This window comes from Carettochelys insculpta, chromosome 26, assembly GCF_033958435.1.
Source record: "Carettochelys insculpta isolate YL-2023 chromosome 26, ASM3395843v1, whole genome shotgun sequence".
NCBI lineage: Eukaryota > Metazoa > Chordata > Testudines > Carettochelyidae > Carettochelys > Carettochelys insculpta.
The window spans coordinates 8,345,706-8,361,806 of NC_134162.1; the positions used below are offsets into that span (position 1 = coordinate 8,345,706).

The 16,101-nt window shown below is 51.2% G+C and overlaps 1 protein-coding gene across 7 annotated transcripts in view; it reads right to left on the reverse strand.

Moving 5' to 3' along the window:
* Positions 1–1,065: 1,065 nt before the first annotated feature.
* The window catches only part of TFEB (transcription factor EB), a 60,902-nt gene continuing 45,866 nt past the window's right edge, over positions 1,066–16,101 (reverse strand). For 5 of the 7 annotated variants that reach the window (XM_074977814.1, XM_074977810.1, XM_074977812.1 and 2 more), the window contains 2 exons: positions 15,910–16,057; positions 7,093–13,424 (listed from right to left, as the gene is read on the reverse strand). In XM_074977814.1, coding sequence (XP_074833915.1) covers positions 12,987–13,424; positions 15,910–16,057 — 586 coding nt within the window. In that variant the 3' untranslated portion in view covers positions 7,093–12,986. Of the gene's footprint in view, positions 2,760–7,092; positions 13,425–15,909; positions 16,058–16,101 lie in introns of those variants that run through there. The other 2 variants (XR_012642604.1, XM_074977815.1) reach the window with 2 other exon arrangements.

The following is a 16,101-nucleotide window of genomic DNA, read 5'->3' on the forward strand; positions in this document are numbered from 1 at the left end:
GGGATGCCCCATGTTCACAGTGGCAGCATCAGGATGCTGCACAGCCCTTTGGAAATGGACCTATTTATTCACATGCCTAAGGGTATGTCTATGCTTACTGGAAGATCAACTTGATCGTGGTCGATCTTTCAGGGGTCAATTTAGCATACCTTGTGGGGGTGTGTGCTAAATCAAACCATCAGGGCTTGACTGGCAATGGTGGCATGGCTCACGGTCACGAGGAGCAAGGGAGATGGAGGGGAGGGTTTCTCCCATTGATCTCCCGCTGTGGGGACGGCCAGCAAAGTTGATCGACAACACGTCGACTCCAGCTATGCAACTGTCGCAGCTGGAATTGCGTCTCTTCCATTGACTTTTCCACCGAGTGTAGACCTGCCCTGCGACTCTGTCCCCAGCTGTTCAAAGGAGCAGAGTGGCCCACAGGAGTTTATAGGCAGCTAACGTGTGTCCAGCTAGGACAGCTGGAGCAATTGCCCTTATGTTGAACCCCCACTGTGCACTAGGCTCCAGCAACGAACAAATCAGAGGAAATGGGGTTAACATCATTCGAACAACATAGGCTGTTTGCACTCCCCCAAATCACAACCATTTGCACTGCTGAAAATACACCGCTGGCTATTGCCCTGCCCCCTGTGCAAAAGGTGGCCAGTGTGATTCGCACACAGTTTGCACCTTGTTTACACCTAGTATAGGAGCAGCTGTGGCTCTGGCTTAAAGCCCGCACAGACACATGCACACACCATCCTGACTCTGCTACTTCCCGGTCCCAGTGTGCACCCCAGGGAAGAGGACAGCCACCCGTGTGGGGCTATCCCTGCAGGGGCGTTCACAAGAATCACACCCCCAGCTAGCACTCGCCTGCCTTTTTATAACCAAGCTGGAGCCTTGACACCAATTTTTTTTCCTTTGGATGGCTCCTACGCTGTAATTAAGAGCGCTTCTCTCCCGCCTGCCCAAGTTCCCCATCGTTGGCATCTGTTGTCTAATAGAAGGAAACCCCCTTTGTCCTCTCTTGCCTTCCTTCCCTCCCTCCCTCCCTCATTTCAAACGTAAAGGGAGGACAGTGCTCCAAGCCAGGGTCTTTTGCATTTCTGAGTTGGTTCTATTAATTGGAAGGAGGGTTAAGAATCTGCAAGGTCGTTTCAATCTACATCTGACCTTCAGAGTAATCTTCTATGCCAACACCAGAGCATGTCATTAAAATGAGGCCTGCTACCATCTCCCAGCATCCCTTTTATTCTCTCCTTGTGCACATTAATTGCTCATAAGTTGATTTGATCTCCCTATTCTGCAAGAAGTAAATTGCCCTCTTATTTCGCCATTTTCATCCTGTTTTCTTAATTAGGCCCTTAAAAATCTCTAGGGCTTCAGCCGGGCCGCAGGCCTCATCCTGGGAATAAATTTTGATCTGCGCCTGATAAAGTGAGCAAACCTAGAGATTGAACAATGTCATTCAGCCCCCTCCTCCCTGCCGTGCTATTCTCTTGACATGAAAAGGCTATCAGTTTTTCTCTGTGTTAATATAGGAAATAATTCACACTTCAGGCGTTGTTCTCTATTTAGTGTTCACACTCCCCAGATAAATCAAATCAGGGTTTTTTTTGTTTTTTTTCTTTTAAAGTGTCTGAAACTACTTCCTCCCCCCCATGCACATGCACATGCACACGCACACACATACTTCTTTTAAACAGAGTTTCCAAGCTTATCTGCTGTGGCTTTTTGCCACGCAGAAGTCTATTTTAAGGTTGGCTTTTCTAAATTTTATTTCATAGTTTATAATTCGGTCTCTCAGTGGAGAGCTGAGCTGCAGCCGGAACCTTTCATGAGCCTCTGTCCAAAAATGCCACAGCACTGTACAAGCAAAGGAGTGTACGGAAGTAGCTTTTTCCTCACTGGCAACAAGCTCAGATGCTTGAAGCTTTAGCCGTGAAGCGTTTTGGCAACTACGTGTGCAATCCCTTGATTGTAGGGGGGCAGGATGTTGTTACGAGACCGGGCCGATTTGTAGGATGGCTCACAATTAAATGGATTCTTTCCTATCTCCTTCAGGTACAGGCTGAACAGCTATCATGCAGCATCCTCGGGACCTGGCTGCTGCTGAATGAGAGAATTTGCCAGACCCCAGGAGGTCGATACTGTTGAGCGCATTACCAACTCTTCCACTGCTGACTGGGCTCTAAGGAGACATTTAGGGGTAAATTATAGCTAAAGAACAGCAGAGACTAGGGAGAGCTCAGTGGTTTGAGCATTGGTCTGCTAAACCCAGTGTTGTGAGCTCAGTTTTTGAGGGGGCCATTTAGGGATCTGGGGCAAATAGGTTTTTAAAAAAAAACAGGGGTGGGGGAAGAGAATGGTGCTTGGCTCTGCCAAGAGGGTGGGAGCCTGGGCTCAATGACCTCCTGAGGTCTCTTCCAGCTCTAGGAGATGTGTGTAACACAGAAAGGACCTGAGGTGTAGGGCTTTTCCCTGTGATCCCACAGCACAGACAGAGGGGGTGGGAGTTGGGGAGCCCACTAGCTACCTGCCCTCAACTGTGCCGGTCCCAAGTATTTTGTTAGTTGTCCTGCATGAAGTGGGGCTATATCACTGCCTTTCAGGTCACACCAGCAAGGCTGATTGGGGCCATCAGAGCAGTCTAGGACTCACGTGCCTTTCAGCCCCTAAATCACTTAGGCCCATTTTGAAAATTTGAGCTGCTAGACATCCAGCAAAGGCAGATTCAGCTGCAAGCCCTTCTCCCTCTTCTGGCACTTCATCACCTAAAGGACAAGAGAGAGATTCAAATCAATAGGGCACCTGAGGTCTGGCCCATTTACTGCCATATGTATTGCACCAAGAAATTTGGTTTTAATGAAAGAGCCTGGAGAAAAACCTACTTTCCCTACTTCCTCTCCCCCCCCACCCCCCCGTGCATGGGCTTTGAGCCACACCACTTGACCATTGGGGCACATGACGTCTGCAGCCAGATCCAGATGAAGACCTTGTAAAGGTCCCTCTTGTTTGAACCAGTGGTTCCCTGTAAGCTGGGCTCTGGTGCAGCCACTCAGGAGAGATTCAAATGCCGCCCCAGCTGATTAGCAGAGCGCCCATAGCCAGGGTTTTGTTTCTGTGAGTGGTGCAACTTTGCACATCCCTCGGTGCACATAAATATTCTATTCTGCAGATGGATGGAAAAGATGGTCAGCTCACCTGAGCAGAACAAGCCAGCTCCATCTCTTCATTGGCAGCCTGCGTCATAGGGGCAGGAAGTTCCCCAGTTGCAAACCCATTCCCCTAGCTCACAGCCACGGAAGCAGCAGGACTAAGGCACTGTTAGCAAGAACCCCTCTGAGGTGATGCCTGGGTCAGCTCAGGGAAGGCTTTTGACTCTGTCTCCAGACCATGCATGAGCTGTAGGCAGTTTAAGGGAACCTATCTGAGGGGAGTTGACCAGGTGGGGAGTTAACCCTGCTTGGGGAGGGGCAAACTCCAACTCTGTGCCCCTGCCTGGTTAGACAGGAATAAAAAAATACCTGCTCCTCAGTGGAAGTCTGCAGCAGGCCTCTCTACAAGCTCTGACAGGCTCCCTCATGGCTCCTCAGGTAGGCACTGGCTTGTTTGTGAGACAGGTGACCACCTTCCCAGAGGGTTTAATTAGCCAGCTGGACTGCTAATCAGAGACCTGCAGCTGCAAGATGTCACCATGGTTACTGGGCCCTGGCACAAGGCGGGGGGATCTCAAAAAGGGCCAGTATGAGTGGCTGGTTGGTGGGAGGGGGAGTTGGAGGGGACGGGAAAACCCTTTGCTTTAGGCTGTTCAGCCCACAGCAGCCCCCCTGTGACAAGCCGGGTTTCACACAGCCATGGGGGAGCTCTGTGGGCACTTTGCACTGAATTGGCCAAATGCTGATCTTCAACCTGTCTCCAGCTGCTGGGGGACATTAGTGCTCCAGGCCACTGAAAACCAGCATTTGCTACCCAGTATGAAAAGCGTTGGTCCTATCGCTAGCCCAGTGCCACAGCTGGACAGAGAATCCATGCACCCTGACTGCTAGCCAGCCCCTTACTGTACAGCTGGACCACATGCCAGCCTGGTGCTGCACCCGGGGTCCTGATTGCCTGATAAAGCCCTCGACAAAGGTGGTCACCCTCATTATCACCATTTTATGGACGAGGGAAACTGAGGCTCCCAGCAGGGCAAACAAACAATTTGCCCAGGGTCATCCAGCAGCAGGGCCAGGAATAGAACACAAGGGTCCTGAGGCCACAGTTCCTTCTCATTCTTTTCCAGCTACGGGGGAATACATTTTATGTGCAATGAAGCATGCATGGTTGTGCGACACCCATAGAAACACACACTGCCAGCTGTGGGGAGGTGCTGCCCTTCAGCTGGGCAGCACCTGAATCTCTCCTGGGTGGCTGCCTAAGCACTCACTCAGCTTACAGGGGACACTGCTGGAGGCCCAGCTCAGTGAGCTCGCTATGCACCCATATTCCCTTTTACTAGCGGGCATAAAAATGGGGCATTTTGAGCCCCATTCCCCAACCCACCCCCACCGTGAGCGCAGCATGCAGCAAGCAGTCCTGTCTCTGCAACCTCACCTGCAGCAGAGGGCGTTTTGGGCCACCGTTCCAGGGCATTAGCATCAAAACTACAAAACAGGGGTGTGATTTCCTCACCTGGACACACGTATGCTACTGCTCGTCAAGCTCACGGGAGCAGAAGTAGCAGCATAGCCACGGCGACACCTGCAGCAGGGACGCAGCAAGCAGAGGAACTGCACTGCTTGCTCACAGGGTAGACACAGCCCAAGAGGTTGAAGGGAAAAGTTGGCACTGTTGTCTCTCCCCCTTTATCCTTAATTCTCAGACAGCCCCAGTCAGCGGGAGCATCTGTCAACACTGCGGCAGAAGCCCTCACAGTGTTAGGGAGCTGTCCCCTGTATTGCTACTGGGATTCCAGTCGCTGGGACCAGGAATGAAGGCAAAACTCACATGCCCCCCCCAGCACTAGAAAAAGTCCTTTGCTCAACAGCTGCTTGAAGAGCTTCAGGTGGAGGAAGGATGACCATCTCTGGCAGGCTGGCCACCCACCACTGACGCAAGCCCTGCCTACCGCACAGCCGGGACAGAGGATGCCACGTCCATCACCTAGATGGGTGTGCTGTAGAACAAAGTCAAGCCACGCTGGTCAGGGTGGTTTTACCCAAGTCTGGACACACTGTAGATGCCTTTCAGCATTTACACTTTGAGTTCCCCCTTCCGACTCTGTCTCCCAGCCCGGTGTACGTGCCTATCAGAGATCTTCCCAAGCTGACCCACTGAGGACAGGCAGCAGCTGATACCACACAGCCCCTCCCATGCATTTTAAGAAAGTGCTACACAAGTTACAGCAGGAGACTGGCTACAGCACTAACTTCAGAGATGAGACACGGGTCCCTGCCTCCAACTCCCTGGGTGACCTGTGGCGAGTCAGAATCTCTGTGCCTCAGTTTCCGCTCTGCACGCTGCATATAATAGCCCTGCCCTGCCTCATGGGAGGGTTATGAGGATTTGGTCTGTGCGGCTCAAAAGCTTGTCCTCCTTTCTCCTGCAGAAGCTGGTCCAATAAAATGAAACTAGCTCACCTACCTGGTCTCACTGCGAGCGTGCAACCAACACTGCTCCAACAAACACTGCAAACAACATTCTGCAGCAGTTAAAAATAAATACAAAAGAGTCCGTCACCCCCCCCACCCCCAAAACCTGAATGTTTGGGTGTGTTGTTAAAGGGGGCCTGAGTGTCATCATTCAGCATCCACAACAAAGGAAAGGAATTATATTCCAGTTCCTCCCATTGATTTCTCTGCAGAAGGCCAGCAAACTCCAGCTTCCAGGGCAAAACCTGCAGAGCAACATAAAGCTCCTGGACAGCCATGCCAACAGCACCATCTTGTGCTCCAAAATCGCAAGTGCACTCTGTTCCAAATGCGAAAAAAGAAAAAAAAAGCTGGTGCACCTGTATAAGTGAGGTTCCAGTTTTTCCTCAATGACCAGCATCAAGGGGCAAAAGTTCCATCCTGGAAAGGACCCTGTATCACGAATATGCACACAAATTTCTCTGCCATCAGGCGTTTTGAGATGTCAGGGCTATGTTCCTGCATGAAAACCACAGCACTGGTGAAAACGTGGGGGGCAGCAGATGTGTGGGAAACAGCATTTAACAACTAGAAGGCCACACTGCAGAGATGATCCTGATCCCATTGAATTCTAAAGTACCTGTGGCTGATGGCCATCAGGATTCAAACGTGTAAAGAGGCCGACAACTACTCACTTGGAGCAGGGAGTTGGATCTCCTGAGTCTATGACTCACTGTGGGACAGGCTTTCAGCAGAGCACAGAGCTCATTTGGACAGCCAAGAAAAGCCAGATCTTTAGCTCCAGCAGCTGCTTCTTGTGATGCGGCCAGAGTTTCGATCACTCTGCCATAAAGCTGGCGACGTACATAGGCACATCTCACTAGATTCAGAGTACTAGACAGTTCAAGGATGTACCATTTAGTCTGACATATCCCAGGATGTTTTCTCTCCCCTTAACATCCCTACGGTCGAGACAGCTCCATGACTTCAGTTATACTAAAGCATTTAGTTCTCTGGCGACCAAAATGCTGAGCGCCACAGGCAGAGATGAGACCCCAAGATGTCACCAACGCCCAAGATCCCAGCAATGGAAGGGAACTGTCTTGTTGAAGCATACCCCGGTGATCCCAGAAGGCGAGACACACCCTGTGCCATAGGGGAAGGGGAAGGGAAAAAGCAAAATTCCTGCAAATCTGATTGGGGGTTGGGGAGGATTCCTTCTTGACCCCAAATGTTGTAACTGGAACTCTGGAAAATCTGTCCTTGATTACGGGAGACAAGTCCCTCTGAAAATTCTGGCCCATGTAATCTTGGAAAAGTCATGTGTCTGCTTCACGCCTCAGTCTTCCCCTCTGTGAAATGGGTGTAAGTGCTATTGCTTCGCTTTCATAAACCACTGAGATTTCTGGGATGGAGACACCCACTGTGGAAAGTGCACGGGATCACTCTGGCTGCTGCCTTTTACCCCCACACAAATAAACCCCTACAACAGATAGGCTGTAAATAAATATATTTTAATGATTTTTCCCATTCCAGTTCATTCTTTTGTACATTTATTTATAAAACAGTAGTAAAATTTTTGAATCAGAGCACAGTGCATTTAAAAAACAAAACACAATAGAGATAAAAAAAAATCCACGACTGTTCTATCATGGCATGGCAAACACCCACTTCTCAGCCTGGATGGAGCAGTGGATCATGGTATGGCACGTTCAACATCCCATCGCCATGAGCTGAGCACAGTGCATACTGTATCAGACAGACACTGATCCCATTCTGCATACAGCACACACTGCCCCTCTCAGTCCATGAAGCATGCCACACAACGGTATATACTGGTGACGAAGAGCACTTCAAGAAGTCTCTGGCTAAAATGTCCCCAGATGACATGTGATTTTTGGGTACCCCACTCATGGCATTGTAAAGAGGACTGATTTTCAGAGGACAGTGTGCTCAGCACTGCCGGAAAATACAGCACCCAAAATTCTGTGAACCTTGGCTTCTGAGCATCACCATCCCAAACGTCCATGCTTTTCTGAGACCGCTGGGTCCCCATCTTGTCAGAAACCTTACGGCAGCTCTTGGCTTTGGTCAGATTTCAGACGCTGCAACGGACTGCGCAAACCATTTCGCTAGATGCCATCACTTCCTGTCCTAACCACCAAGAGACTGGAGGCATGAAGGTATGCCATGTTTCCAGCCCTCAAGAACACAAGAGTCAAGATGTCAGCTTGACTCACTTGAGTGAAGGTTACATATGTGCCCATTCCTAGTACATACCGTGTCCTGAAGGCAGTTAAGCACACGGCACAGTGCCTACAATATACCGCATCCTGTGTGTGCTGAAGCATGCTGCAAATAGTGCAGTCAGAACACAGAATCAACCTGCTGTGGGTTCAGAGAGCGCTTTGGAGTCCGTCAACTGGCAGTTTAATTTTCCTTTCCAAGGGACTCTCTTCATGAGACATTCTGAGTAACAAAGCACACTGGGCCTGTCTAGGTACATTCCCTCTCAGTCAACTAGCTAGGACTCCACCAGGACATCTGAGAACCTATGGCTTCCCACCCACCATTCCTGGAATCTGACCTAAGCTCACTGCTGTAACTTCACCAACTCCCAGACACCATCCAGCCGACCAGAAATCTCTCACCCCATACCAATTCCTGTACCTGCTGGATTCTAAGGCTATATCCACAGGTCTGCATGTGCAAGGCTCTGAAAACAGGCAGAGCATCCATAGGCACTTAACATGGATCTGTAGAGTTCTAAATGTTCTGCTGTAGCAGATGCATACTGCCTACCCGCAGGCCCTTGAGAGGAGTCCCAAAGACTCTCCAGGAGATGGTTCCAGTGCATACAGGCTTGTGTTGCATAAAGGAGTCTACAATGGCTGCGCTGAAGAATGCCCACTGGGCATACATAGGCACTTAGCACAAGTCTATAGGCTTCAATGGGCCCTGCTCTGAAGGGTTACTCCTGTTCACAGGTACATAACAATGGCACCCGGCATCCGCGTCTTGGTTCAGCATGATGCAATGGATATGCCCATGCAGAGGCGGAAAGAGTGCCCCAAAAGTTACTTGAGTAAAAGTGTCACTGCTTGGGATTTGTACTTAAGTACAAGTTACTGCTGTCCCACTAGAAAACTACTTGAATAAACATGCACACATGTTGCACATAGATTGTACTCCAGTATCCAGAAGTGACAACAGCTGCACTTTTAATCAAGTAACTTTTAGGGTACTTTTCCCACCTTGGCTCGCATGGCTCATCCTGCAAGACCCACTCACTGACAGAGCTTCAGCTAATCCTCCCCGCTCACCTGCCCCAGAAACCCTACAAACAGGTGTAAATGCAAGAGCTGCCCTCGCCAGGCTGTTATGTCAAGGCAGCAGCTAGTCATTGCCTCTCCTGCTACCCAACCACAAAGATATGGGAAAGAGAACGTAAGCTAGGGACATCCCTTTCCCCTGCTCTACCCCAACACTGACTGCCAGGGGCTGGGGACCGCTCACCTCAAGAGGTGAAAGGGGGGCTGTTCTTTCCCAGCCCTTCTCTGCCCGCTTCTTCACTATCACATGCAACTGTCACTTCCTACCAGCACTTCTCGCTGTCAGCGTGGGGGACCCCTACACCCCAGAGACCATCTCTCTCCCAACACAGACCCACGCTTGCTCCAGGGCTGTACCCTATGGCCCCATTTACACCCAGCCCCCTGTGATCCAATGCACTCGCTCTTTACTTCTCAAGGAGTTGGCAGGTTGAGTTTTCCCTTATGAGTTGAGGTCCTGGCCCAACACCAGTCCCCAGGGTTTGAAGTCAAGAGGGGCTCTGGGTGTCTCTCTCTCAGTGCAGAATCAGGGCTGGAGACAGGCCTGAATTAGAAAGCCTGGATCCAAGTGCTTCTGAACTTCAAGGCTTGGGATCCAGGCATCGCTAAGAAAAGAAAGATATTGTATCCTTCTCCAGCAAGGGCCCCACATACCACAACTTGCTTTAACCTTTGTGCACTGCTTAGGGCAGTTACTGAGTCTAAGGTTTCCCCCTCCGCCCCTTCTGTTCTTACTGTAAAATACTGTTGTATTTTCTTTAAATAAAAATGATCCCCCCACTTTCCCCACCCCAGCTCCCCCTGTGGCTGTGCTGACACCAACAGCACTGAAAAAGCAGAAAACAACTTAGCTACAAGCTGTGCAAAAAAAAAAAACCTCTGCAGCAGTTGGGCTCTTTAGGCCAAAAGCTATCTGAGGATAACAAGGGGAAGGGAGAACTGGCTCCAGGAAGCCAAAGAGAGGCTAAGCTTTTGGCAATTGTTACTGACATGCAATCATCCTCCTGCTTCACTCCAGGGTGACTGTGCTGCTACCCAGTCTCTTTGCATGGGCCCAGCTGTAAGTTTGCATGAAGGATCCAGAAGACACAGTGGAAAGACCAACATGCCTTCTGTCTGAAGAGCCCCAACTCAGAATTATGACAATGCAAATGGGATCAGGAGCCAGTCCCAGTCTTTGTGAAGCCACCTCTGATTGCACTCTCTTAATGGACCGAACCTTGTTTTGGTCAGGGACAGAAATCGGTGTCCTCCACTTCCAGTTGGCGAGAGCATGGCATGTGTTGCTGGAAACATGGAAGCAGACATGGGAGCAACTGGGAGCAGGGAGGAGGGATGGGAGAGGCAGAGAGCCACAAAGAGGACACAGGAAAGCCTTTTCCCTGAGCATGCTAACTCCCTGAGCTTTCCTTCCGAGCTCCTCAAGGCTAATTTCCATCCTTTCTAGGAGGAGAACAGGCCAAGTGAGAGTACCAAGAACTCTCCCTGGAGGTTCCTTGTCAGATTCTGGGATCAAACCCTCAGGAGAAGGCAGCATGGGTCAGAGAAGCACCCATCTGAGACACTGAGAACACCAGTTTCCCCATCCCGCTGACTGCACTACTGAGCTCCTCCATGCTGACACAACCATGGAGAGCAGAAACCTCATTCTTCTCCTCCTCAGAGCCACACACACTGAGCAATAAGCTGATTCGCCCTCCAGGCCCCCATCCCCGTATAACTTCACCCAGCTTTTCAGTCTGGCTGGGTCTGTGCTCCTTGCGGGCAGAAAAATCCCTGTCCACCGCCCCAGGGACATTTCACCAGAAAGAATTTGGATCCAGGTCATGTGACTGTCTCTCCCTCTTCCATGTTTGTTACACTAACCCCAAGCCTGTGTTTGTTACACAGACGCCTCTTACTCAAGCAAAACCGCCCAACTAGCCCCAGTGAGTGGTTTGCTTGAGTGAAGACTGGGAAAGAAAACTCAGTCAAGTCTTTTCTTTATTTCACTGGGAGCAGAGAGCACGTACTTGGATTTGGCCAACTGAGAGTTGCTGTTTGGACTTGGCCAACTGAGAGTTTTAACTGAAGAAGGCATCTAAACCCAGCCAGGCAATAACTGAACCAGTTATTTAGGATGGCCTTCCAGGAGCTTGATTTACTCTGTGTGTGAGGGTCCCAACTTGGTAGTTTCAGCATAGCAGGGTGCATGCAAACTCCTTTTGTATGTGTGTGGGTCATTGGGGAGGTTCCCACACACGTCCCCAAGTCTCATGCTTAGAGGCAGCCCAAAGTGTAGTCACAGGCACTCAGGGTACACCCCTGTTGCAAGATGGCAGCACACCTCCCAGCACAGGCAGGCAATTAGACACTCACCGCCCTGCTCCAACGGGCACACTAAAAACCACAAGATAAACGGCAATGCACCAGAAGCAATGCAGGCCAGCTGCTCGTCTTAACCCCTGGATCATGAAGCAATCAGAGTACAGGGGGAACCTCTCTAATCCGAAACTCTCTCCTCTGACAACATCCATAATCCAACATGATTTTAGTTAGCTGGGTGACCACTTATGGGCGTGGCCAAGTTTCCCCGCAGTCCCATTAACTTCATTTACAGCCACCAGTCCTGGCTCTCAGTGTTCTGTGCTGCTCTTTAGGTGTAATTTACCCCGAAATGTCTTCTAAGAACCCAGCCAGCAGTGGAAGTGTTGCTGATGTGCTAGGCAATATTGACTTCCCCTGGTCTACTAAACTCTCTCGTCCTGCAGAAAACAGGTCCGGAGGGTGCCAGACTAGAGAGGCTCAACATGTACTGTTCGTTCTTAGCCTGGTAGCGTGAGCCCAGCTAGTGTGTGTCTCACTCACAGACAGGGTGACCCGCTGTCTTGGTTTTACAGGGAAACGCTCGATATTGGGGGGCGGGGGGTGTTATATAGGTGCCTATTCCCCCTTCCCCCGATTTTTCACACTTGACATCAGGTCGCCCTAGTCCCTTCTGCAGTGTGAACACACCCTTAGGTGTGTTTGGAAATGCCACCCAAGTGCTTAACAGTGCAAAACAGCCAACGCTCATAAAGGCAGAGCCAGAAGCTGGCATCTGGAGACCTGCGTGGGGGTTTAATTCCAAACCAGGCTCAGGCTGATGGCTTTGACCAACTATCACATGTAAGTTTCAGAACTTACCCAAACGCACTGAGAGGAAGCAGAGAAGGGTCCAAACCAGCATCTCAATCCCCTATGTGTCCGAGGGCTTTGAACCTGCTCCCAAAGGAGGGGAGAAGTTGAGTGGACCTCAATGGGTCCGCTCCCAAAGCCAGTGCCTTTACAAACTTTGCTGACAAACGAACAAGGCTGCTCCATCCATTTGCTGCTCCCGGCTTTGAAAGTATCCCGCTGGAATCGCTAAGAACGAGTTCAGATTACCCGCCTCCTCCTGCCTTCTCACCCAATGAGCCTGGAGAAACACACCTTCCCTACACGATGGCAATCAGGGCCACCACACCCTCCATCAGGAAAGCAGCATATCCCTGCCAGAAAGGGAAGGGGAAGCCCAGTGTGGGAACATAGTAGGAGGCAGCCTCTGTCGGCACCCTCAGGGTGACAGCGCCAGAGTTCAGGAAGACAGCGGGAACACAGGTTCACACGGGTGAAGCTTAGATGGATGCATATACGCAGCAAGGAGCTCTGGGCGAGAAGCCCCCTGCTGGGCCTGGAACTTGAAGGCACCTTCTCATTCCTGATGGACTGGCTGCCAGCCTCACTCCTGCTCTGCTTGTGTCTTGTGGAAGTTGAGCTGAAAGGCAAGGCAGCTGGGCTGCAAAGCTATGCTCATTCCAAGGCTGTGGCAAGTCAGGGAGCTCTGCTCACTTAATGGCCAAGCAAGAAAGTTTGCAAATCAAGTCGTAGCAACAAGGGTCTGACTTTCCCAGTGACAGTGACAATGCTTGCATAGAGAAACGTACTTCTACGTAGGCTCAAGTGCGGGTTGGGGTCCTCCAGGACAAGGGAGGGGCGGGGGTCTTCGCAGACAAGCCTCACTGCTCATCCTTTTCCCCGGGCTGCCATCGGCTCCTCGTCACAGCATGTCGGTGTCCTCCATGCTGAAGCTGCTCCTACGACTGCTGGCCTTGGAGGCCTCAGGGGACACGGTGGAGAACAAGGGGTCAGAAGCTAGAGGTAACATGGTGTCCTCCATCAGCATCAAGTCCAGCTCCTTCTTGGATAAAGAAGGGAAAGAGACATTGTGGCTGGGGTCTAGCTGGTCTCGAAACCCTCCGCAGCCATCGTCGAAGCTCAAGCTGTGAGTAAAGTCCAGCTGGTAGGGAGACTGAGGTGGCAGGGGCAGCGTCGGCTGCGTCTCCTGGTCTGGAGGCAGATGCGACTGGTGAGACTCCATCAACCCACCCTCCCCAGTCACTTCTTGCTTCACGACCTGCTGAACTAGTTCTGCCATGTTCACGCCAGAGGGCGAGGAAGCGGGCAGCCCGTGGAGACGTGCCTGCCTCTCCAGCTCCTGCAGGACAGAGCACATAAGCCAGGAGTCCTTACTCAGGGCACCAAAGGCGTACTGGTATCCCCCTCAGTATACCCACCACAGGGAGAAAGGAAGGAGCCAAGATGGCCTTGCCACACTGACTGCTCTGTGAGGAACCCTCCCTCACCCAGCCTGAGGGCCAAACTGACACCATCTGGCAGCCTAGTATAAGGGCTGATGGACACCACTGTCACATTAAGGACCACAGAAGTTCACAAAGCCACAAGTGCACATGACAAGACTGTTCCAAGCGTCTAGTGATTTTGGGCCCCCAAGTTGAGACACCTCGAAGGGGCCTTATCTTCCAATGGGGCTGGGCACCCATCCCCTGAAGATCAGGGCCATTTAAGATGTCTTCAGACCATCTTGGGCCTGGTTGCCACCCACCCAGCTCAGGGTATGGCACATAAAACACCTGGCTACCCATACCACTAGCAGCATTTCCCCTAATTCCCATTCCCACTAAGTGTGGTCCCCTTCAAATCCTCAAGATGCAACACCCCCTCCAAATATCCCTCTCACGGGGCTGTGCTGGTGGCAAGGCCAGAGGGAAGAGGTGGATAGCCGGGGACCTGGGGAGAGAGGTGAAGAGATTCCAAGAGAGACAGAGGATGAGAAAGACAGAAATCAACACAAAATTAGAGCAAGTGGGAGGGGATGGCCGAGGAAAGAATCATAGAACAGTAGAACTGGGAGGTAACTTGAAAAGTCATCAAGTCCAATCCCCTGCACTCATGGCAGGACCAAGCACTGTCTAGATCATCCTTGCGAGATGTCCGTCTAACCTGCTTTTACATATCTCCTGCAATGGAGATTCTACAACCACTCCAGGCAAGTTATTCCAGGGTTTAACCACCCTGACAGGGAGCAAGTTTTTCCTAATGTTCAATCTAAACCTTCCACGCTGCAGTTTAAGCTCATTGCTCCTTGTCCTACCTTCAGAGGACAAGGAGAACAATTTTTCCTCTCACCTCCTTGTAAACACTCTTTTAGGTACTTGTAAACCGCTGTCATGTCCCCTCTCAGTCTTCTCTTTTCATGTTCTCTAGACCTTTGATCATTCTTGTTGCTCTTCTCTGGACTATTTCCCATTTCTCCACATCCCTCTTGAAATGCGGTGCCCAGAACTGGACACAATACTCCAACTGAGGCCTAACCAGCGCAGAGTAGAGCAGAAGAATGACTTCTTGTGTCTCGCTCACAACACCCCTGTTAATGTAGCCCAGAGCCATGTGTGAGAGAAAAGGGAAGAGGCAAAGAAGAAAAGAGCACTTCAGACTTTAATCTGCACATGTCCCTAGTGCCTGGCGAGTGTCTTATTTCATAGGCTGCACCCCAGGGGTCAGCGACCCAAGGATCAGGTGAGGTAGTCATTGCAGGCTCAGTGCTTTGGTGCATGCAGGTTGCCTGATACTCTGCATCAAGTCCCCTGCTGATGCTGGAGGCAGCATCCGCACCCAGGAAGCACCAGGTGCCATAACCCCTAGGGTCAACTTTTTCATATCTGTGCACGGGGTGAGACTCCTACACCCATGCTGAGGCTCCCTGAAACCTCTCTTCAGGTGCCCAGAGATGGGTCAGCCTGCCATTAGCAAATAGGTTTGGCAGGGCCAATCTAAGGGTCACAGCCCTGGAAGTAGAGGCCTTCCCCACAGCCAGTACAGCCACGGACATCCCGGTTCCCACATGACTGTTATGAGCTGCACGGTCCTTCTGCTGAGTAGAACCTCTCCCAACACAGCTAGTCGCCATCAGTGGTGGGCACTGGTCAGCTACCAGCTAAGGGCCTGACCTGAAAAGTAGCACTCACAATGTTAGCCCCCATCCTGCCACTGGGAACCACCCATGCACCTAAGACTGCAAGCCGGAGCATACCCCTCTCAACAATACATGGCTGCATCAAGTGAGCTGTGCAAGGAGCATTGCTAGAGACTTGGTACAAGCCCAGCAAAGTCAGCAGGCCCCTGGCCAGTGGCTTCACCAGCTCTGGCTTGCCATGTGCATGGAGCATCTCAAAAGGACTGAACCAAGTATCAGGCAGTGCCAGCATGAGTGGTCAATGAGGATGCTCCAATTTCACAGCCTTCTGGGAGAAGAGAATCTGGCCCAGACCCTTTTGGAAGGAGCAGGAACAAGCCCTGAACCCCTAAGGGGGATTTAGGGTACGTCTGCAAGAAAAAACTTGCACCGCCTCATCTCCAAGCCTGAGTCAAGGGAGTCAGGCTCATGGGGCTAAAGACAGTAGCATAAGTCAGGAAAGGGCCTGCCCTCTGACTCTCTCCTGCACAGGCTTTCAGAGCCTCAGCCCCACCAAACCTACATACCCACACTGCAATTTTCAGCATGCTGCTCAAGCCACGTGAGACTGAGCCAAGTGACCCAGGTAACCTGCAGCCACGCCATGGGTCTATTTTTGCAATGTGACTAGGTTAGAATGGAGAGAAGGAGGAAGATGGGAACCCACCTGGATACGGATCAGTAACTGCTTATTGGTCATTTCCAGACGCCGAGAGTGGTTCTCCAGATCCCGTGACTTCTGCAGGTCCTTCTGCATCCTCCTGATGTAATCAACCGAGGCCTTCAGGATCGTCCCTTTGTTCCAGCGCACGTCCCTGGGGTACAACATGGGAGAAGTCTTAACAGTCCATGCTGTCAG